The sequence below is a fragment of the Myotis yumanensis genome, unplaced genomic scaffold (genome assembly GCF_028538775.1).
Source record: "Myotis yumanensis isolate MYYU_CA2020_CCGP unplaced genomic scaffold, mMyoYum1.0.hap1 SCAF_3, whole genome shotgun sequence".
Lineage (NCBI taxonomy): Eukaryota > Metazoa > Chordata > Mammalia > Chiroptera > Vespertilionidae > Myotis > Myotis yumanensis.
Window position 1 is genome coordinate 209,674,269 of NW_027223754.1, and position 24,465 is coordinate 209,698,733.

The 24,465-nt window shown below is 45.1% G+C and overlaps 1 protein-coding gene across 2 annotated transcripts in view; it reads left to right on the forward strand.

Annotated features, from left to right (window-relative positions):
- Positions 1 to 24,465, forward strand: part of SGSM3 (small G protein signaling modulator 3) — a 43,122-nt gene that overhangs the window by 14,752 nt on the left and 3,905 nt on the right. Inside the window, exons 2-10 of one of the 2 annotated variants that reach the window (XM_070411180.1) lie at positions 15,647 to 15,764; positions 16,290 to 16,375; positions 17,044 to 17,110; positions 21,878 to 22,086; positions 22,174 to 22,281; positions 22,786 to 22,929; positions 23,111 to 23,372; positions 23,702 to 23,847; positions 24,149 to 24,373. In XM_070411180.1, coding sequence (XP_070267281.1) covers positions 15,758 to 15,764; positions 16,290 to 16,375; positions 17,044 to 17,110; positions 21,878 to 22,086; positions 22,174 to 22,281; positions 22,786 to 22,929; positions 23,111 to 23,372; positions 23,702 to 23,847; positions 24,149 to 24,373 — 1,254 coding nt within the window. In that variant the 5' untranslated portion in view covers positions 15,647 to 15,757. The remainder of the gene's footprint in view (positions 1 to 15,646; positions 15,765 to 16,289; positions 16,376 to 17,043; positions 17,111 to 21,877; positions 22,087 to 22,173; positions 22,282 to 22,785; positions 22,930 to 23,110; positions 23,373 to 23,701; positions 23,848 to 24,148; positions 24,374 to 24,465) is intronic. The other variant, XM_070411181.1, reaches the window with a different exon arrangement.

The following is a 24,465-nucleotide window of genomic DNA, read 5'->3' on the forward strand; positions in this document are numbered from 1 at the left end:
TATGAATGCACAGGAAATCAGGATCTCAGGCGCAGGTGATAAGAAACACAGTCAAGTCACTGGTGCTTGGTCGATGTAATTATTTTTAAACACAGAACTTCTGTACTTTGTCAAAAAAGAAAATATTAGAAATCCAGACCAGTAAACTCATATTCCTACCACCTAACCCAGCCATATTCATTTTTATATTACCTTCAATATGTATAATATTCCAAATAGTTAAGAAATCATGTGCTGTCTTATTTTTAAAATATATTTTATTGATTTTTCACGGAGAGGAAGGGAGAGGGATAGAGAGTTAGAAACATGGATGAGAGAGAAACATCGATCAGATGCCTTCTGCACACCCCCTACTGGGGATGTGCCCGCAACCAAGGTACATGCCCTTGACCAGAATCGAACCTGGGACCCTTCAGTCCGTAGGCCAACACACTATCCACTGAGCCAAACCGGAGGGTAGTCATGTGCTGTCTTGATGCTGATAACTCCACTCTTCTTTTCCCTCTTCAACCCACCACTGTTGGACTTTTCACCCTCATCATTAACAATCAGAGCTCTTGTCCAGATCACCAACCATCTCTCCAGCTTGCCGAACCAGTGACCTCCAAGTGGCATGTGATGCTGATGATCATCCCTTCCTCTGGAAACACTTTCTTTTCTTGGTTTCTGTAGCACCACACATTATGAGCATTCCTTTTACGTCACTGGCTACTCCTCAAATTATATTTCCTGTTTCTTTTTCTGCCTAACCTCTAAATATTGGAAAGTTCCAAGATTTGGTCCTAGGTCCCTACTCTGCATTGTCTCCTCAGCCCTGACATCTCCTAATGATTCCTAAATTCACATCTTCAGTTCTGACTTTGGTGAGCTCTCTTGATATCTTTTTAAAATATATTTTTATTGATTTCAGAGAGGAAGGGAGAGGGAGAGAGAGATAGAAATCAATGATGAGAGAGCTGCCTTTTGCATGCCCCCTACTAGGGATCAAGCCCATATCCCAGGCATGTGCCCTGACCAGGAATTGAACCATGATCTGGTTCATAGGTTGATGCTCAACCACTGAGCCATGCCAGCTGGGCAGATTTCTAAACCTGGAACCTGCTCTTCCCTGAGTCGTCCCTCATCTTGGTTGATGGGACATATATAGTTGCTGGGGTCTAAAACCTTAGGAGACACCATTGATTCCTGCTTTCCCTTATCTACCTCTGCACCACCTCCACATTATATCCAGAATCTAGTTAGTTGTCACTATCTCAACTACTGTAGCCCAAGATAGCATCCTCACCTGGACAATTGTAATAGCTTAGAGCCTTAACCCCTCTGCAGTTCACTCTTCACCATAGCGAATGTGATTTCTTTAAAAACCTAAGTCAGAGACCGTGTCATACCCTTCCAGTGGCTTCCCATTAAAATAAAAGCCAGAGTCTTTGCCATGGGAAGAAGGTCCTACATAACCTAGCTCCTGCCTGTCTCTCCAGTGCTTTCTGCTAATTTGCCCCTCATTGCTCTACCTCAGACACACTAACCTTCTATTTCTCCAGTGCCATAAACTCTGTTGTTTAAGGCTCGCATTTCAGGAGCCATTTCCTCTGCTTGGGCTGCCCTTCTAGGTCTTTGCAGAGCTGGCTCCTTGTCAGAGCTGGCATCAGCTGAAATGTTACCTCCTCAGAGAGGCTTTCCCTGACACTTGTCAGAAATAGTCCTTCTGCCACTACCTGTCACTGTAAATTATTATTCCATGTTTTCTTCATAGTATATATTATTACTCTGAAATTATTTATTTACCTATTTTTATTGCAAATTTCTAAAATTGAGGTATAATTGATATGTAACATTATATTAGTTTCAGATGTATAACATAAAGATTCAGTATTTGTATACATTGGGAAATGATCACCATAATAATACAAGGAAACATCCGTTACCTTACATAGTCGCAAAACACTTTCTTTCATGATGAAAAGTTTTAAGAGCTTTCTTAGCAACTTTCAAATATGCCATATGGTGTTAGTAACTATAGTCACCATGAATTATTTATTTTAAAACTGGAAGTTTGTACCTTCACCCATATATCCCCCCACCACTCCCTGCTTTTGGCAACCACTAATCTGTTCTCTGTATCTATGAGCTTGGCTTTTTTGTTTTTGTTTTTTTAATTTTTTAAATATATATTTTATTGATTTTTTACAGAGAGGAAGGGAGAGGGATAGAGAGTTAGAAACATCAATGAGAGAGAAACATTGGTCAACTGCCTCCTGCACACCCCCCACTGGGGATATGCCTGCAACCAAGGTACATGCCCTTGACCGGAATCGAACCTGGGACCCTTCAGTCCGCAGGCCTATGCTCCATCCACCGAGCCAAACCGGTTAGGGCTGGTTTTTTTTTTTTTTTTTTTTAGCATTCTACATACGAGTGAGATTTTACGATATTTGTCTTTTTCTACCTAATTTATTTCACTGTTTGCTTATTTATTGTCTGTTTCTCACTAATATTAATAGCTGGATTAAGCACATACTATGTTATAGGTATTTATTTACATTTTGTCATCCCCATTTTATAGATGAGGAAACTGAGGTTCACAACAGTAAGAACTTTGTCTATCTTGTTTTACTGCTGTATCCTTAGCACATGTAACGGTGTCTGGCACATAGTAATTGCTCAAAAAATACTTGTTTGTTGGGTAGAAGACTGGAAGACTCCCAAATTTATATCTCTAGTACTGCATCTCCCTGAAGATGTACACTTGTGTATCCTGTCACCTACTAACATCTCCACTTGGTTTTCTAAGCAACATTGAAATTATCCCACAACTCTTAACTCCCTCTTTGCCTAAACCTGTTTGTTGTTTTCTTCTTCTTCCCCATATTAGTAAGTGGCATCACCATGAATCCAAAAGCTCAGACCTGAAGCCTAGGCTTCGCTTTTGGTTGCTCCCTCTCTCCATTCCCCACATCATCCCAGCAGCAAAGCCTTTGGTTCTGCCTCTGATTGTATCTTGAATCCATTCATCTCTTCATCTCCATCTCAGCTGTCACATTAACCTCACTCCCCATCATCTCTTTTCTGTACTTTGCACTTTCAAACTTGTCTCTCTGCATCACTCTTGTCTCTCTACAAGCCATTTGCCAAATAGCAACCAAAGTGATTTAAAAAACAAACATATCTTTATTGATTTCAGAGAGGAAGGGGGAGAGAGAAACATCAGTGATGCAAGTGAATCACTGATTGGCTGCCTCCTGCATGCCCACCACTGAGGATGGAGCACGCAACCCGGGCACGTGCCCTTGACTGGAATCAAACCCTCTGAGCTGATGCTCTAACCATTGAGCAAAAATGGCGAGGGCCAAAGTGATTTTTTAAAAACGTAGTTCACACCACTGCCATGTTTAGGACCCTTTTGTGGATTCCCATTGTTGTTAAAATCTGAATCCTTCACTCTGGCCTACAATCTTTTAGTGATCTAGGTGCTTCTGTCTCTTATTTCCCTCTTACTGTTGCCCCACTTGTTCATTGTGTTTCAGTTCCTCCAAGATCTTCCCCACCTCAGAGCTTTTGGACTGGACATTCCTTCTGCCCATGACTCTCTACCCCTAGATCTTTGCAGGACTGGCTTCTTGTCCTTCAGATTCAACTCAAAAAGCACTTCATAGATTTCTTCCCTGGATTCTATATCACATCAGCCTTTTGTTTTATTCAGAGCACCTACCACACTCTGGAATTGTCATTTATTCATCCATCTATTTATTTTCTGTTTGATTTCCCCCCTCTAGATTATAAATGACTAGAGGCCTGGTGCACGAAATTTGTGCACTGGGTGGTGGTGGTGGGGGCCCTCAGCCCAGCCTGCACCCTCTCCAATCTGGGACCCCTCGGGGGATGTTCCCTGTGGGATCGGGGCTAAACGGGCAATCGGACATCCCTCTCACAATCTGGGACTGCTGGCTCCTAACCGCTCGCCTGCCTGCCTGATTGCCCCTAACCGCTTCTGCCTGCCAGCCTGATCGACGTCTAACCGCTCCCCTGCCAGCCCAATCGCCCCCACTGCCCTCCCCTGCTGGCCCGATCACCCCCAACTGCCCTCCCCTGCCGGCCATCTTTATGGCGGCCTTCTTTTTTTTTTTTATAAATATATTTTATTGATTTTTTACAGAGAGGAAGGAAGAGGGATAGAGAGTTAGAAACATCGATGAGAGAGAAACATTGATCAGTTGCCTCCTGCACACCCCCTACTGGGGATGTGCCCGCAACCAAGGTACATGCCCTTGACCGGAATCGAACCTGGGACCCTTGAGTCTATAGGCCGACACTCTATCCACTGAGCCAAACCGGTTATGGCAATGGTGGCCTTCTTGTGATGACGTGGGCGCAGCCATCTTGTGACCACATGGGAGCGGCCATCTTGTGCGAGGGCATGATGGTCAATTGGCATATTACCTTTTTATTATATAGGATTGTTGCCCTAGCACATAATATGTTATAGAAATATTTGGGGAGGGAATGACTGAATGATATACACATTCTGGGTGTACATGCTGTATTATAATACCATGTGTTCCTTGTAATGTTAGATCATAAATAAGATCAGTATTTCTTTAGCCCCCATAATTGGGATTCTTTTTATATTCTTGTGACTGGTTTATTTCACTAAGCATACTATTTCCTCTTTTATGTTATTAAAGTTTACATACAATAAAATTCACCCCTTTTAGTGTGCAGTTCTGCAAGCTCTGACAAATACATACAGTCATGTCATTACCAACACAGCAAAATACAGAACAGTTCTATCACCCTAAAAAATTAGCCCATGTCACTATATAGTCCACTTTTCTATACCCCTTTCTAATAGAAACTACTGGTCTGTCTTTTTGCCAATGCCACCCTGTCCTGTAGCTTTATAGTAAGTATTGAAATTTGATAGTGTGAGTTCTCCAACTTTCTACTTTTTCATAATTGTTTGGAGTATTCTGGTTCCTTTGCCCATTTATTTAAGTTTTAGATTCAGCTTGTCAGTTTCTCCAGGAAATCATCTGAGTTTTGATTGGAATTATGTTGAATTCTTTCTTGTTCCCAGTCTTAGGGGGAAAGCCATCAGTCTTTCATCATTAAGTGTGATATGAGCTGTAGGATTTTTATAAATGCCCTTTATTAGGTTAAGGAAATTTTCATCTATTTCTATTTGAGTTTTTATCATGAATGGATATTGACTTTTGTCAAATGCTTGTTCTATTGAGTTAATTGCATAGTTTTGTTTCTTTAGTCTGTTAGTATGGTTTTTAAATATTGAACAAGTCTTACATTCCCAAGATAAATCCCACTTGGTCATGATGGCATTGTTTTTCTAAGTATTGTAATTTTATATATATTGTGTTTTTTAATGTATTGGCATAAAGTTGTTCACAATGTTCTCTTGTTACACCATTTTTTCTCTATTTTTTGTTTTCTACTTCATTGATTTCTGTTTTTATCTTTGTTTTCTTTTTTCTGCCTATTTTGGATTAAATCCATCAATAAATTCAACAATTTAGATAATGGACAAATTTCTTAAAAGTACACAAACTACCAAAATAGCTCACTCAAGAAGAAAAAGATGATTGGAATAGCCTTATCTCTGTTAAAGAAATTGTAGTTGGAAACCTTCCTATAAAGAAAACTCCATTCACACATGGCTTCATTGGTGATTTTTACTCAACATTTAAGAAAGAAATAATACCAATTTCTATACAAACTCTTCTTGAAAATTGAAGAGAAGAGACTACTTCCCAAATCATTTTATAAAGCAAACATTATCCTGATACCAAAACAAGAAAAAGATATTACCAGGAAAGAAAAACACAGATCAGATATCTTCCATGAACATAGCTGCAAGAATCCTAAACAAAATTTTAGTGAATTGCATTACACAAATATATAAAAAGGTTAATTCATCAGGATGATTCCGTGGGGTGAGCTTCAGGTGTTATTCCTCTTATAGGTGGTTTTCTCCAAGCTTTGGGTAGTTTCCTCACACATACATATGTTGTGACCAGTATTAAGATGAAGAGTTGGGACACTTAACACGGAAAGCCACTCTATCGACACAGCGAAGCATAAAAAAATGCCAAGACAAAGAAACAGGCCACAAAGGACAGAACCAGAGGAAAGCAGGCTACTGGATATAGAATTCAAAACCACACTTTTGAGGTCTCTCAAGAGGCTTCTAGAGGCTGTCGATAAACTTGATGAGATGTACAGGAAATCTAATGAGACCCTCGGTGGTGTGATAAAGGACCAACTAGAAAGTAAGCGTACACTGACTGAAATAAAGAATATTATACAGACTCCCAACAGCAGACCAGAGGAGCGCAAGAATCAAGTCAAAGATTTGAAATGCGAGGAAGCAAAAAACACCCAACCGGAAAAGCAAAATGAAAAAAGAATCCGGAAGTGTGAAGATAGTGTAAGGAGCCTCTGGGACAGCTACAAGTGTACCAAAATCAGAATAATAGGGGTGCCAGAAGATGAGAGAGAGCAAGATATTGAAAACCTATTTGAAGAAATAATGGCAGAAAACTTCCCCTACTTGGTGAAAGAAATAGATTTACAAGTCCAGGAAGTGCAGAGAACCCCAAACAAAAGGAATCCAAAGAGGACCCCACCAAGACACATCATAATTAAAATGCCAAGAGCAAAAGACAAAGAGAGAATCTTAAAAGCAGCAAGAGAAAGAAACTCAGTTACCTACAAGGGAATACCCATACGACTGTCAGCTGATTTCTCAACAGAAACTTTGCAGGCCGGAAGGGAGTGGCAAGAAATATTCAAAGTGATGAATGCCAAGAACCTACAACCAAGAGTACTTTATCCAGCAAAGCTATCATTCAGAATTGAAGGCCAGATAAAGAGCTTCACAGATAAGGAAAAGCTAAAGGAGTTCATCACCACCAAACCAGTATTATATGAAATGCTGAAAGGTATCCTTTAAGAAGAGGAAGAAGAAGAAAAAGGTAAAGATACAAATTATGAACAACAAATACGCATCTATCAACAAGTGAATCTAAGAATCAAGTGAATAAATAATCTGATGTACAGAATGAACTGGTGATTATAATAGAATCAGGGGCATAGAAAGGGAATGGACTGACTATGCTTGTGGGGGGGAAGGGGTGTGGGAAATTCGGGAAGAGACTGGACAAAAATCATGCACCTATGGATGAGGACAGTGGGTGGGGAGTGAGGGCGGAGGGTGGGGTGGGAGCTGGAAGGAGGGGAGTTATGGGGGGAAAAAAGAGGAACAAATGTAATAATCTGAACAATAAAGACTTAATTATGAAAAAAAAAAAAAAAAGATGAAGAGTTGGGTCCTGGCCGGTGTTATCAGTGTTTAGAACGCCGGCCCATGCACACAAGAATTATGGGCTTGATTCCTGGTCAAGGGCACTTAGCTGGGTTTCAGGTTTAATCCCCAACCCCGGTTGATGCGTGTGCAGGAGGCAACCTCTCTCCTCTCTCTCTCTCTCTCTCTCTCTCTCTCTCTCTCTCTCTCTCCTCCCTCTCCTTTGCCTCTTCCACTCTCTCTAAAAATCAATGGGAAAAATATCCTCAGGTGACGATAAACAAAAAATAAACAATATCCCAGTTGGTGCGGCTCAGTGGTTGAGCACCGTGCACCAAGAGGTTGCCAGTGCAATTCCGGGTCACGGCACATGCCTGGGCTGTGGGCTTGATCCCCAGTAAGGGCATGCAGGAGGCAGCCGATCAATGTTTATCTCTAGTCAGTGTTTCTATCGCTCCCTCTACCTTCCTCTCTTTCTAAAATCAATAAAAATTAGATAGATGAATAGATAGATAGATGGATGGATGGATGGATGAAGATTTGGGTTGTACAGATTTGCCTTGTACAGATTTCTGAGTTTTGTCTGTGTCAGTCTCTCTTCTTCATTTCTCTGCTCTGCACAGTAAACCTGCTTTAGCTTCTAACTCTCACCTTAGCTCCTTGGTCGCCCAGCACTCTTGCCTGCAGATTCTCTAGACAGCGACTGAGAAGATGGTTGTTTTTCTCTCTCAGGATTCACTGCCCTGTGCTGCTTGATATCCAGCATCTGAAAATCACTGTTTTGTCTATTTTTCCAGTGTTTTAGTTGTTCAAGTTGGGAGAGTAATATATTTAGTCCTTGTAACTCCATCTTGGCCAGATGCAGAAGTCCAGAGTTGGAATGTGAAATGAGTGAATCAGATTTATTGTGTCAGTATACCAAAATTTGATGAATTTGCCTAATGTTAGACATTTAAATTATTTCATATTATTATTGTGTGTAGGTAATGCTGCAGTAAACCTTTTCATGCACATATCTTTTGCTTTAATTGAATTATTTTATTAAGTTTCTAAGAGAATAGCTACTGAATAAAGGATGTGGAAAGATTTATGTATATTCCATTCCTAAAGGAATGACCAGTTTACAGCAGTTCATGAGTGAAGTAGATTTTTATCACAAAACTAGTTTTTGCTGGCATTGAGTATTTTATTTAAAAATGTATTTTTAGCCAGGACCGGTTTGGCTCAGTGGATAGAGCGTCGGCCTGCGGACTGAAAGGTCCCAGGTTTGATTCCGGTCAAGGGCATGTACCTGGGTTGCGGGCACATCCCCAGTGGGAGGTGTGCAGGAGGCAGCTGATTGATGTTTCTCTCTCATCGATGTTTCTAACTCTCTATCTCTCTCCCTTCCTCTCTGTAAAAAAATCAATAAAATATATATTAAAAAAAATAAAAATAAAAAATAAAAAATGTATTTTTAATTTTTAACATGTATATATATACATATATGTATACATTTATATATATTTGTATATACATTTTAATAATATGTATATGCATATAATTATACCAACATACATACATTCATATGTGTGTGTGTATATATAGGATGGGGCAAAATTAGGTTTAGTTATTCATATGGAAAATAATGCAATAATAAATAATAATACAAGAATAAACTGTTTCACGTACTCACAACTGTAAACCTACTTTTGCTCCACCTGTATGTGTGTGCTCCAGCACTAAAAGGGAGAGACCTCCTAGGCCAGTGATGGCGAACCTTTTGAGCTCGGCGTGTCAGCATTTTGAAAAACCCTAACTTAACTCTGGTGCCGTGTCACATAGAGAAATTTTTTGTTATTTGCAACCATAGTAAAACAAAGATTTATATTTTTGATATTTACTTTATATATTTAAATGCCATTTAACAAAGAAAAATCAACAAAAAAATGAGTTCGTGTGTCACCTCTGACACGCGTGTCATAGGTTCGCCATCACTGTCCTAGGCTCTTTGGTTCTCAAGTTAAAAATCTCCAAGAAGAGATCTATTCGACCATTTTTGGTCAAGTGCTCACACCTGGTCTGATCACTTTGGCAGTGCTGTTAAGTGTTATTGGCACAGCTCGGGTCTGTGCTCACCTAAAACCAGTGAGCTTGGCTCAGGTAGATGAAATAATTTAAATATCAACAACTTCCCAAAACCGTGCAGTGGGAAAGAGTAAAGGAAGCAGTTTCAAAAAGTGTGGGGTCAGTATGGTGGGCAGGTTGCTGTTTTCCAGACACCTCAGAAGAAAGGAGAATATGGAATAAATAAAATGCTAGTTATTTATTACCATGGCATGAAATGTGCCTTTTTGTTTACTTTTTTTAATTGGCTGTTCATTCATTCATTTAATTAATGTAATAAATGTTTATTGAGAGACTTTTGAGAGCCAAGGATACAGAGAAACAAGATGAAGTCGAGTCTAGTGGAGTCATTTGGCCAAAGAAAGGAAAAGGGATAAAAATGTTATGAGGTAAGTTCTGTGTTGGATTTTTTCACAGGGCTTTTTAGGAGCACAGAGAACCTCAGCTATAGGCAGAGAAGAGTCATGAAGGTATATTAGTTGTGTAACAGACCACCCCAAAACGTAGTGCCTTAAAACAACAATAGCCATGTATTATCTTTACGGTTTCTATGAATTGAATTTGGGAGCGTCTCAGGAGATTTTGGATCATGAGAGAGGAGGGTCTCTCTCATAACATTGCAGTCAGACATTGGCTGGGTCTGCAGTCATCTGAAGGTTTGGGACGAGGGGATCTACTTCCAAGGTGGCTTACTTGTGTGGCTGGCAAATTTGTGTTCTCATGACAGGACATGGTGCTGACTTCTCCCAGAGCAAGTGATACAGGAAACCAGGATAGAAGCTGTAATGCCATTTATGGCCTATCCTTGGAAGTTCTCCACGGTCACTGCTGCTGTATTTTCTTGTTCGCAGAGGTTAGCTGTGATTCAGTGTGGAGAGACCCTGCACAGGGAATGCATACCAGGAGGTAGAATCATTTGAGCCATCTTGGAGGCTGGCTACCACAGAAGGCTTCTTTCAGTGATGGTTGTCATTTGAGTTGAGTCTTACAGTATAAATAGGACTCTATTTGGCAGATAAGAAGAGCCTTAGAGACAAAATAATGGACACATTGGGCAGCTGATAATAGGCCACCTTGACTGTGTAAGGTAGGTGTGGGAATGGTAAGAGAGAAAGAGAACCAGATCTTGTAGAACCTCATATTGCTAGAGAATGTGGCCCTTATTTTGGGGATAATGGCAAGCCATTGAAAAAGAACAGCAGGAGATGCAGGTTTCGCATTTGCATTAGAAGGATAATGTTATTAGGAAGTAGCTGGAAATAGGTGTCTGGAGCTTGCAAGAAAGGTGTCATTGGATGAAGGAATCTGACAGGTGGTTGTGGAAGCTCTGGCAGGTCATGATATTGCCCAGGAATAGCTCCAGTGAGAAGAGCAAGGGCAGAGGGTGGAGCCTACACCCATTTAGAGATTTGCTGAGGAAGAGAAAACAGAAAGAACTTCATTATTTTTCTACTCTACCTTCATAAAAGTTCTCATATATTATCCTTCATTTCCAATAAAATGTTCATATCCCATTGAGCATTTATTGTCTGATTTTACTTTTATAAAAGCATCTCTAGCCCTGGTCGGTTTGGCTCAGTGGATAGAGCGTCGGCCTGCGGACTGAAGGGTCCCAGGTTCGATTCCAGTCAAGGGCATGTACCTTGGTTGCTGGCACATCCCCAGTGGGGGGTGTGCAGGAGGCAGCTGATCGATGTTTCTCTCTCATCGATGTTTCTAACTCTCTATCCCTCTCCCTTCTTCTCTGTAAAAAATGAATAAAAATCTATTTTAAAAAAGTAACTCTTAAATATTAAAAATAAAATAAAATAAAAGCATCTCTAGTAGCCACATTATCATCTTTCTCCAGCCTTCTTGGACTTTCCTGTTTTTGTATTCTCTCCCAGTTTGTTGTTAGCGACAGCTTTCAGTGTCCTGACATTTCCTGGAACAAAAAAAATAGTCTTCAGGATATCAGAGGCCTCTTAGAATACAAGTATTTTTGCTTTTCCTGCTTACAGCTTTTATGTTCCCTGGAAAATGTGGTACCACCTATGCAGTAGGGGCAACTCTGCTGTTTTGTCAAGAAAACTAGGAGACAGAACAGGTTAGTACAGTGGTCGGCAAACTCATTAGTCAATAGAGCCAAATATCAACAGTACAATGATTACAATTTCTTTTGAGAGCCAAATTTTTTAAACTTAAACTATATAGGTAGGTACATTGTTATTAACTTAATTAGGGTACTCCTAAGCTGGCCTTTGCTAAAAACATCCTCAATCTGATTGAGGTACGTTCGCTGAGGTCGACCCCTTCCAACTCTCCCATCCACACTCGTCTTGTATACTTGTTTCAGATAGAGGAGTGTGGATGGGAGAGTTGGAAGGGGTCGACCTCAGCGAACGTACCTCAAAACAATGTACCTCCCCCGCGCTGCGTATCCCGCGGCCCACCTGCGCCGCCTCCCGTCGACCGACCAACACCCCCCACTTCTTCTAACGCCACTTCTTCAAAATAGACTCGCCCAGGCCTAAAACCAATTTCTGCGCATGGGCCACGAAGTTTCAATCGCACTGTACATGCGTGCCCGAATGTGGTATTTTGTGGAAGAACCACACTCAAGGGGCCAAAGAGCCACATGTGGCTTGTGAGCCGTGGTTTGCCGACCACTGGGTTAGTAGGTCAGGAATGGATAAAGGACTAGATTTCTTTATATCAAGAGTCCCCTACCAACCCCCTACCTCCCCACACCCCAGGAATTTACAGTGACATCTGTTGATCTTTGCTTTGTGAACAAAATTTGTCTTGTAGGAAATGTGGGGTCAACAAACGAGGGAGAAAAATATTGGAGGCAGAGTAAAAAGACTGATACCTTTAAGCATTAAATAAAATTTAATTTTTAAAGCTTCTGTTTAGAGCACCTCAAAGTTGCTTGCATCAATCCTGTTTCTCAAAAGTTTTTGCCTCGCAATAGCTCTGTGACAACAGCAGGGCAGTGAGTAACATGGCTAACTCCTCATTTGCTCTGCAGGCTCACAGATGGCTGGTTTCCATAGTGACCAGAGGCAGGAAAAACCTGCCTGCCCAGCTTAGCAATATCACATCCGGCTCCTGTTGGGAATTCAGAGACTCAAGGGCAGTTGATGGGAGATATGGGATATATCTACAGTAATAAAAGCATAATATGCTAATTAGACTGGACGACCTTCTGGACGAAGCTGGGGCTGTGAGGGAAGCCCAGGTCCCAGGTGCCAGAGGGAAGCCAGTGCCAGCAGCTGGGAGAATGAAGGCCTACTCTTGCATGAATTTCGTGCAGCAGGCCTCTAGAGCAGCGGTTCTCAACCTGTGGGTCGCGACCCCTTTGGGGGTCGAACAACCCTTTCACAGGGGTCGCCTAAGACCATCGGAAAACACATATATAATTACATATTGTTTTTGTGATTAATCACTATGCTTTAATTATGTTCAATTTGTCACAATGAAAATACATCCTGCATATCAGATATTTACATGACGATTCATAACAGTAGCAAAATTACAGTTATGAAGTAGCAACGAAAATAATTTTATGGTTGGGGGTCACCACAACATGAGGAACTGTATTAAAGGGTCGCGGCATTAGGAAGGTTGAGAACCACTGCGAGAGAGAGAGAGAGAGAGAGAGAGAGAGAATGTGTGTGTGTACACGCACACACATACACACACACAGTGGCCAGATTATTATGACCACCTGATGTTTGTAGGCAAATTAGCTATATTTTGCGCTGAAGTTGCTAGAGGGCCAGACCATTATAAATAGGGAAGCAGGTTGTTTACCACGACAGAAGTGATTTTTTTCTGAAGATATGGGTAAACAACAAGATTTAACAGCCTTTGAACGTGGGATATATATATATATATATATATATTCTCTCTCTCTCTCTCTCTCTATATATATATATATATATATACACTCTCTCTCTCTCTCTCTCTCTCTATATATATATATATAGTTGCAGAGATTCCTTAAAATATATCCAGAATCTGATCATTTCTCACTGTAGTAAAGCCAACATCATTCCAACCCCTTCTGCCTTGCTGTCTCTGCACCACAGCAAGAGACAGCTTTTATTCTGTTTTATTTTTAATCCTCATCCAAGGATATTTTTTCCATTGATTTTTAGACAGAGTGGAAGGGAGAGGGAGAGACAGAAACACTGATGTGAGAGAGACACATTGATTGGTTGCCTCCCGCATGCCCCCTACTGGGGATTGAGCCCGCAACCCAGCATGTGCCCTGGTCGACGCTCAACCACTGACCACCAGCAGGGCCAGAACATTGTTTTTTAGTCCTCACCTGAGGATATGTTTTCATTGATTTGAGAGAGGGAGGAAAGAAGGGAGATAGGTAGGTAGGTAGGTACATACATACATACATACATACATGATAGGAGATGTGCCCTAGATCTCTCAAAGCTGTGGCCTGGCACTGGAGCTCAGAAGAAGTGGACTTATAAGAACTGCCTGGAGCCGAAACCGGTTTGGCTCAGTGGATAGAGCGTCGGCCTGCGGACTGAAAGGTCTTAGGTTCGATTCCGGTCAAGGGCATGTACCTGGGTTGCGGGCACATCCCCAGTAGGAGATGTGCAGGAGGCAGCTGATCGATGTTTCTCTCTCATCGATGTTTCTAACTCTCTATCTCTCTCCCTTCCTCTCTGTAAAAAATCAATAAAATATATTAAAAAATAAAAATAAAAAAGAACTGCCTGGGGTTCCAGCAGCCTCTGTGTCACTCAGTCACAATCCTCACTGGTTTTTATAGCCCAAAGTTACGAGGACTTCTCTTCCCAGCTCTGGAATCCTGGGCTGGGAGTCTGGTGTGGGCTGGGACCCCTTGATATCCTTCCCAACTGAAAAAAAAAATGCCACACATGGTGTCGGACCAGCCTTTCCACACCCCCGCCTCTCTTACTAGTCTAGATGTTCTTTATTTCTCTAGTTGCAGAATCGCCAGATTTCAGGCGGTTCTGAATGATGGTTGTTAATGTATTTTAGTTATAATTTTAATGTGGTTGTGGGAGGTGGTGGCATTTACCTACGCCGCCATCTTGGTTCTCTCTCTCTCCTTTTGATTTGCATTTCCCTGATGACTAAAGATGTCAAGCATTATTTACCTGCTCATTGGCCATGGAGAAATGTATATTCAGATCTTTTGCCCATTTTCTAAATTGAGCTATTTGTCTTTTTGTTGTTGAGTCCTTTTTTTGTTAACATTTTAAAAATTGATTTTAGAGAGAAGGGAAGAGCGAAAGGAGAAAGAAATATCAATTTGTTGTTCCCCTTATTTCTGCATTCATTGGTTGATTCTTGTCTGTGCCCTGACCAGGGATAGAACACCTGACCTTGGTGTATGAGGACGTCACTCTAACCAACTGAGCTCCCCAGCCAGGCAAGTCTTTTTTTTAAAAAAATATATTTTTATTGATTTCAGAGAGGAAGGGAGAGGGAGAGAGAGAGAGAAACGTTAACGATGAGAGAGGATCATGATGGGCTGCCTCCTGTAGGTCCCTACTGGGGATGGAACTCTCAAACCGGGCATGTGCCCTGACCAGGAATTGAACCGTCACCTCCTGGTTCATAGGTCGGCGCTCAACCACTGAGCCACGCCGGCCAGGCAAATCTTTATTTTTTTAAGTGAACAAAAAAGGGAGGGGAGGAAGGCAGGGGTTTAAACAGTGACAGGAGAAATCTGAATTAAATTGCAGTTTTCTAGTTTCCAAGCTATACGCTTAGTGAAAAATGTGGTAGAGCACACTGTCGGAGGAAGTGGAATGTGTCGGTGTTGACTCAGAAGCTGAGTTGTATTCTATCTAAAGGATTCCTCAAAGATTCTGGCCCAGGAAAACCTATTTACGGAGGTTTTGATGGTGTGGGGTTTTATTTTCTTAATTAAACATTTGCCTGAGCATAGGGCATCAGGAAGTCTGGATGTGTGATTCTCTCCTTCCTTAATATGGGAACTGAACGAACACTCCCCTTGGCTCACAAAGCTGCTGAGAACATTGGTTTTGTAGCTTCTTCAGAGTGTATCTTCTCTCAGATGAAATGTTCAGAAAAAGGCCCTTTCAAGTGTGATTTTTCCCTTCCATTGTTCAACAGTGGCCAGGACTTCCCTCCCCACCGCCACTGGGCCAGCAAACTCGGAGTGGTGGGGGGAAGGACTCAGGAGGGGCTGCTTCAGAATGACCTTCCCTTTGCTTTTGCCAGGACCCATGTTTCTGGACCAGATGAAGCTTGAGAAGACTTCCAGCTGTAAGATATTAGGAAGAAAAAACTTCTAAGTCTGGATCTGCAGAAGACTTGCCTCGCCTCTTCACAATGTCAGGTGGGAAATAGGGACCTGGGCTTGGAAATGGGGTGAGAAGCTCTGCAGAAGGAAGGAAAGCTCTGATCCAGGAGAACCCACTCAGTGTGGTGAAGCGGGCTTGTTTATTTTTCACATACTTTTGAGGGTCATGACCATCCAGGTAAGAGGTTGAGGAAGGAGGAAGTCCTCTGACAGAGCAGCTGGGAGAGTTACAGCTCTCTTCTCAGCTCAGCTCTCTAATTTTCCTTAAGTCTCTGTCCTCTTCCCCACTTCTAGCTGCAAATCCTCACTCTTAGTGGAGGGAGAGGCAAGGAGATGGAGTTTGGTGGTGTTTTTAACGTGCTGGCTTTTTGTGTTTTTTCTTTTCCTTCCTCTAGAAATTTGCACATTCCTGAGTTTCTGCCTCTCCCTACCTGTCTCACTTTAGATGGTGCAGTCAGTCCCTTTATGCTCGTGGGGTGGGGGGGGGATATCTCAATTTGAATTTTCCCTGTGTGCTCTGCATTGCCTGCATCTCCTATTCCTGGTTTTCCTTGATTTCAGGAAGCTACATACCTTCTGCCTCTGGTCCCTTCTCAGCCCTGACTCCGAGCATATGGCCCCAGGAGATCCTGGCCAAGCACACGCAGGTACAACAGTGACCGGTGGCTATACTCCCAGTTTCTGGTGCAGAGGGGACCTGCTGCTGCAAGCTCCCGGTGGGTGGCCATGCCATCCTGTTCACACAGGGTCAGAGGCCACCATCAGAGATGGCATCTTAGCTCCACATTCTCTGTGAATGAGTTGTTAGGTTAGAGCAGTGATGGCGAACCTTTTGAGCTCGGCGTGTCAGCATTTTGAAAAACCCTAACTTAACTCTGGTGCCGTGTCACATAGAGAAATTTTTTGATATTTGCAACCATAGTAAAACAAAGACTTATATTTTTGATATTTATTTTATATATTTAAATGCCATTTAACAAAGAAAAATCAACCAAAAAAATGAGTTCGAGTGTCACCTCTGACACACCTGTCATAAGTTCGCCATCACTGGGTTAGAATATTATGGCATTATGTACTTAGTATTATGAGGACACAAATGCCTTGATCTTATTTTGTTTGACCTATGGGGAAAACAGAAAATGCTAGGCGAATTCGAGAAGGTAGGGGCCCCTGTAGCTGAGTGATGAACACAGAGGCTTCAGAGGAACACTCAGGTCTTTGATCTAAGTCTTGGCAGCACCATGGGCGGCATATCCAGAACCCGTGATCCTAGACTGGAGGCTGCATGACTGACTCTTCCTAATCCTGGTTCTAGAAGGAAGAGTCAGTGGAGCAACCAGAGTTCTACTACGACGAGTTCGGTTTCCGGGTGGACAAGGAAGGTGAGATTGAGCCCCTTGAGTGTCATCTTGCAGGTGTTCTTGGCAAGGACCCCAATTCCAGTGACTCGTTATGCAGCTGACCTACACAGTTTAGTTGACCTGCTGTTCAAGCCCAAGTTGTTTAGGGTTCAGCTGGCGGTTGGCAGTCTGTGTACACAGAGAGCCAACTGAAGTTATACTCGATCTTTGACCGTGAGGGCAGACGGTGCCCCTAACCCCTGCGTTGTTCAAGGGACCTATGATTTTTTTAGATTAATTTTATTAATCTTTATATGATAATAAAAACAATGTTCTTGTAGAGAAGTTAAAAATACAGAAAAGTATAAAGATTAAAACAAATTAACCTATAATCCCACAACCTGAAGATAACTGCTGACATTTTAGTGTATCCTTTGTGTTTTAGTGTAGCTTGTGTTTATATCTATATATACTTATCATGTATATGTTTTGTTTTACCTTACTTTTAAAAGTATTTTTATTGATTTCAGAGAGGAAGGGGGAGAGAGAGAGAGAGATATCAATGATGACAGTCACTGCCTCCTTCACGCCACCCCCACTGGGGATCGAATCCGCAACCCGGGCCTGTATCCTGATTGGGAATGGAACCAAGACCAGGAGGTTGACGCTCAACCACTGAGCCACTCCAGCCCGACTATTTTGTTTTACCTTAATTTTTTTTTTCAATTACAGTTGACATTCAATATTATTTTAGTTTCATGTGTACAGCATAGTGGTTAAACATTTATATAACTTATGCAGTGATCACCTCAATAAGTTTAGTACCCACCTGGCACCATACATAATTATTACAATACTAGAGGCCCGGTGCACGAAATTCGTGCAAGGGAGGGGGGATTGGGGGTGGTGGTGGTGTCTCTCAGCCCAGCCTGTGCCCTCTCGGAATCCGGGACCCCTCAGGTAGGGTCCCTAGGCCTGGCCAGTGATCAGGGCCTATCAGGGCTTTCTTTCCCCCCCAGCTGCTGGCAGCTGGCCCTGCCCCTGCTGTTGCCACTGCTTGCCATCTGTGTGGCGCTGCCCCCTCTGCTGGCGTGGGGTGCAATCGCTTGGCTGGCCTAGGCCTCCCTCTGTGGGGCAATCAATCGCTGAGCTCTGCAATTGATCGCCCAGCAGAGGCAGGCCCCGCCCACCTGGCTGGGGCTCCGTGATTGATTGCTGCACAGAGGGCGGCCTAGGCCTTCCTCTTTGGGCTGATCGCAGAGTCCCGCCCACCCCCACCCCCACCCCCCATCAATTGCCCTGCTGGCTGGTGGCCTGGGCCTCCCTCTGCGGGGCAATCGTGGGGTGATGGCAGGGCCCCCCAACCAATCACATTGCACCTGTCTTGGCTGGCCTGGCGCCAGTGTGTGTCATAGCGTGGTCGTCTGGACGGTCATTCTGCTGTTCGGTGGTTCAGTTGATTTGCATATTACACTTTTATTATTATAGACTAGTGGCCCGGTGCACAGATTAGTGCACATTGAAAGGAAATTAATTAGAAGAAATATTTTAATGTCGCTATTCGTTCTTTCTCTATAATAGAAGTGTCAATCAAATTCATGATCAACAATGACAGATTGAAACATGCGTGTGATTGGCGCCAGCGAGAGCTTTATATGTATCGTGCATGCGCAAGTCAACTTAGCCTTTTATAGATACAGAATAAACTTCCTTAATTATACCTGCTTTCTGATTTAGCTAAACTTTTTCCAGCCCAGTGAAGCACCCCAACTTCTCTTTCAGGCAATTGTCAGCAACACAGCAGTAAATATCAACATGAAGCAGATTATTATTGTAGATCACGCAGGTAGAACAAAGGGTAAAATATTTAACTGCAGCAGTGTTTGACTATATTCTGCGCAGTGAGAAAACTTGAAGTCATTTTCAAGGTCTACCATTTCTTCTTTTCAGTTGGGTTCTAAACTTTCTAAATCTCCATTTTTCCGCTAATGAAAGGAAAATAGGATTCTACTGAGTCTCCTGTCTACCTACTCCAGGACTTCTGTGAGGATCAAATGAGATGAGGCATGGAAAAATGCTTCACAGACATTTGGTTACAGTGTAAAATGTTTGCACCTGGCTATAAAGCAAGTCGGGTCCTTGGGCTGAAGAAACTCCAAGGTGGCTAGTTGTGAGGGAGAAGAAGCTGGGCGTTGCTACGTGAAATCATTACCTGGCGCCCATGGTGATCGTTTCTGGGCCGGGCTGTGGGCTGCATTTTGCGCCATGGGATCTCGGCAGTGTAGGCTGCAATTTGGTGGGGTGTCGCTCTGCGGTGGTGGCGGGGTCTGTGTCCCACTTGGGGGAAGCTGAGTGTTGCTTTGTGGGCGCCAGGTCCACAGTGCCGTTTCTTTGTAAATCGCCAGTGCGCATCACGGCAGCTCCTGCCTTGAGTGTCTGCCCCCTGGTGGTCAGTGTGTGTCATAGTGACCGGTCGGAGGGACACTTAGCATATTAGCCTTTTATATAGAGAGATTATTGACTATATTCCCATGCTGTACTTTACATCTCCATGACTATTCTGTAACTACCAATTTGTACTTCTTTTATTTTCTTTTTAAAAAATTAACTTTATTGGGCTGACATTGAAATTTTATAGGTTTTGCCCTGGCCAGTGTTGTTAAGTGGTTAGAGCATTGGCCCATGCACCAAAAGGTCTCAGGTTCAATCCCCAGCCCGTCAGGGTGCGCATGGGAGGCAACCAATCGATGTCTCTCTTTCTCACATGGATGTTTCTCTCCCCCTCCTCTCTGTCTCTCCCTCTTTCTTCCTCCCATCCACTCGCTCTCAAAATCAATGTAAAAAATATCCTCAGGTGAGGATTAACAAAAACTATATTTTATATATTTTATATTGTTATATATTGTATACATGTTTCAAGTGTACATTTCTGTGATACATGATCTGTATATTGCATTATGTGCCCACCACCCAAAGTCAAATCATCTTCCATTGCCATATATTTTGCCCCTTTTACTCTTTACAATCGCGCGCCCCCTCCCTCCCCCCGTCCTCATATACATGTTTGTAGAGTTTTTAAAAATGTTTTTATTTATTTTTTTAGAGAAATGGGGTGGGGGGAGGGAGAGAGACACATCAATCAGCTGCCTCCTGCACACCCTGCACTGGGGGTTGAGCCTGTACTGTAACCCAGGCATGTGCCCTAACCAGGAATCGAACCGGCTACCTCCTGGTGCGTGCATCTGCTCAACCAGCTGAGTCACACCAGCCAGGCTACGTGTTTTTACATTGCTCTTAGAGCTCAACATCATATCATGAGCATTTTTTTCTCAGTTAAGACCTCTTTTAAAGCTTATTTTTCAGTGGCTGCATAATATCCCATTATAAGGGGTTTAGCATAATATTTTTATAACCATGTTTCTGTGAGTGGGCCTGCAGGCCATTTCCATTGTTTCCTAGTATAAATGCACCTATTGGTTCCTGAGTGGGCTATGGGGAAAGCCATTTTCCAGAACCCGGGATGGTCTCTCACCAGGATATAACTGTGACTAGAAGATTTTAATTGGTTGAAACCAGTCATCTTCAGGTCATTCGTATTTACAATTCTGACATAAGTTTTCCTTATTCTCTAGTTTGCAGGCATATATTTGGAAGGCAGAACTCAGGAAACTTTCTAGTATGATGGAAATAGTCTATATCTCCATGGGGACAGTGTTTATATATTTGTTTATTGATACTCACCAAAATGTTCCCTTAACATTTGTGCATTTTACTGTATGAAAATTCACTAAAGGTGGAATTCTAGAAAGCGGAGGCTGTGACTTAGGACGAGTGAGGACGAGGCTTTCTGTGGGGCTGACTCACACTGAGACTGCCAGGTGGCTGGCAGGCTCGTCCATGTTGACTGGAGCAGTTCAGGAGGCCGACTGTTGTCCACTCCCCCCTGCTGCATCCCCAGTACCCTGAACAGAACCGAAGGTGGTCTTGGCCTCATGGAGTTCCCCAGCAATAAACAAACAAATCTATCATATGCTGAGGGGAAAGAGCTATGAAAGAATTCCGGGAACTAGGGAGGAGGGAGGTGGATTGTTTATAGGAAGGCTTCTCCAAGGCGGACACATTTGATCGGAGACTGGGAGGAAGAGAGGCAGTGAGTATGTGTAGCCAAGGAAGTGGAACAATAAGTGCAAAGGCCCTGGAGCAGGAGTGGATTTGGTGGGGAGTAGCTGGGGTGGAGGAAGCAAGAGAAAGGTAGGAGATGAGGCCAGGGAGAAGACGGGACAGGAGGAGGTGGGTCACAGAGCGTGGTGAGGCGGTAGGTGAGGCGCCCCTGCTGGTGGCAATTGGTAGGAGTGAGCGGGCGGGTGGGTAGCACTAGAGGGCTCTGAGCAGAGTGCCGTGTCTGACTTGCCTCGTCAAGGGTGCTCTGACTGCTGTGGAGGATCGCCCTTAGGGAGGCGGGCGGAACAGGGAGGAAGGCTGGTGGGAACCCGCAAGAAAGGTGATGGCTTGGACGGGCAGTGGTCAGAGGTGGTGAGTGGAGAGATTCTGCCTGTGCTCTGAGGGCTTGATCCTGGGGTACAAGTGGAGGTGGTTCTGAGGTTTAGGCCCAAGCATCTGGAGAGTGGAGGGGGCCTGTGGGTCTGGGAGATCTTGGAAGGGCAGGTTGTCGGGGAGAGTGAAGTGCTCCTTGGGCCATGGAAACTGTGGCTCTGGGTTTCCGTGGTGGATCTGGGCCCTGGACCGGAAGCCCAGACACATTTTCCTTCCTCCTCGCTCACCGCCCTGTCCTGGGTGCTCTCCTGGCAGAGGGCGCCGACCCCAGTTCCAGCAGGCTGCCTGCTGTGTCTCTGATGGAGGACCCTCCCCAACGGCTGCGGTGGCAGGCCCACCTGGAGTTCACCCATAACCACGATGTGGGCGATCTCACCTGGGACAAGATTGCCGCCTCCCTGCCCCGCTCGGAGAAGCTCCGCTCCCTGGTGCTGGCCGGCATCCCACACAGCATGAGGCCACAGGTGAGGCCATGGAGGCCAGGCCACCGAGGGCCACAGAGGCTCAGGTGTCTCACCAAAGACTGAATGCTTATTGGCTCCTCCTCTCAGCTGTGGATGCGGCTTTCCGGGGCCCTGCAGAAGAAGAGGAACTCGGAGTTGTCCTACCGGGAGATGGTGAAGAACAGCTCCAACGATGAGACCATTGCTGCCAAACAGGTGAACGGGGTGGTCCTGCAGGCAGACAGTGGTCTGCCTGGGGTTACAGGAATCCCCTTGTTGGTCTCTCCTTGGCAAGGTGGCCGGGGAGAGCACAGCAGCTGCATAGCAGGCCTGGGCAGTCCTTTCACCCACAGATGTGTGCCTGGGCATTTTGGCTCCCTCCTGGGTTCTCTGTAGGCAGCAGGGGGAATTGTCAAAAAGGTCATCTAACCAGGTGCACATCAGGATCACCTGGAGACTTAAGTACACATTTCCAGGCCTCATTCCAGAGATCCTCATTCCCAGGAGTCTGCATTTTGTTTGTAGTTCCCCAAGTGAATCTGGTAGAATCAGCTACAAACACTAGCTGGCTCTACTCCTGAAGAGAGGAGCACAGGAATCCCCATTCCTGGGAGAGAAGCCCACCTGGGGTGCGCCCTCTCGTGCCAACGGTGTGGAGGGTGTGGGCCCACAGGCGTGCAGCGGTCTCATAGGCTCTTGTTGTGGGTGGGCCACTGACAGATTGAGAAGGACCTGCTCCGCACCATGCCCAGCAACGCCTGCTTCGCCAACGAGAGCAGCATCGGGGTGCCCCGCCTGCGCAGGGTTCTCCGAGCACTGGCCTGGCTCTACCCTGAGATTGGTTACTGCCAGGGCACAGGCATGGTGAGCACAGTTGGGAAGGGGAGGGGGTGTCCCCAAGAGTGTTCTCCAAGCCCCAGGGACCAATCCAGGGCAGTAGGACCGGAAGCAGGGGTGGAGGTGGGAGTACCCAAGGAGGGCTGTAGCTGCCAAATAAGGTGGTTCTATCCTGAGGAAGGCACACGGTCCGTGACATGACCCTCAGAAGGGTGCTGCTTCTCATTCGTGTGGAGACCTGGGTCGAGGTCCCTTGTCCCCCTGCCCTGGCCAGGTGGCCGCCTGCCTCCTGCTGTTCCTGGAGGAGGAGGACACCTTCTGGATGATGTGCGCCATCATCGAGGACCTGCTCCCTGCCTCCTACTTCAGCACCACCCTGCTGGGCGTCCAGACAGACCAGCGGGTCCTGCGCCACCTCATTGTCCAGTACCTGCCCCGCTTGGACAAGCTGCTCCAGGAGCATGACATCGGTAAGGGCCGCCTGTCCTCTCCAGGGTTGAGGGCTCTTGCCATGCTGACTCAGATACTGTGGATCTGGGGCTTCCTGGCAGAGCCTGCAGGGGGCGCAGCAGCTGGCTGCCTTCGGGGAAGAAAGGAGCTCCTCTGAGGATGACCGACCGGGATGCGGCACATGCAGTCTTTGTTGCTCTTGTTCTCTGACGCTGCACTGTCTCCTCCCTCCCCTTGGAGCAGGGTGGGCCTCCTGCTTTTTGGGAGACACTTTTCACCCTTCCCCAGCTCCTGGCGGTGCCCCTTCTCTCAGACTATCTCATGCCAGTGTCCCTGGTTGTGTCCACAGAGCTGTCCCTGATCACGCTGCACTGGTTCCTCACGGCCTTCGCCAGTGTGGTGCACATCAAGCTGCTGCTGCGCCTCTGGGACCTGTTCTTCTACGAGGGCTCCCTGGTGCTCTTCCAGGCCACGCTGGGCATGCTGCGCCTCAAGGTAAGGCTGCAGCCCTGCCCCCTCCCAGGGCCACGCTGCCCAGCTACCCATGAGGAGCCCATGGGCCAGATGCAGCTGGTGCTCCTCCTCTGGGGCATGCAGTGGGGTCCACGCTTCAGCATCCTGTGGCCTGAGCATGAGCCCCTCCTGAGAGCCCCTGGGGGGTGTCTCCTGGGGCCAGGGACTCCCTTGTGCTCAGCTGATCTTCCAGGGAAGTCATACATGGCTGGGGTGCTGATTGGGGTCAGCTCATGGGCCTGGTGCCAGGCAGTGACTCCCCCTTTCCCTTCACATGGCCCAGGAGGAGGAGCTGATCCAGTCAGAGAACTCGGCCTCCATCTTCAACACGCTGTCGGACATCCCCTCGCAGATGGAGGACGCAGAGCTGCTCCTGGGGGAGGCCATGCGGCTGGCTGGCTCCCTCACGGACGTGGCTGTGGAGACCCAGCGCCGCAAGCACCTGGCCTACCTCCTTGCAGACCAGGGTCAGCTGCTGGGAACCAGCACCACCACCAACCTCTCTCAGGTGGGCCTGTGAGGGAGGAGCCATGAGGACCCCTGCTGTGCTGTCCACTCCCCAACTCACCACCCAGGCTAGGCCTGGCCCAGCAGACCCAG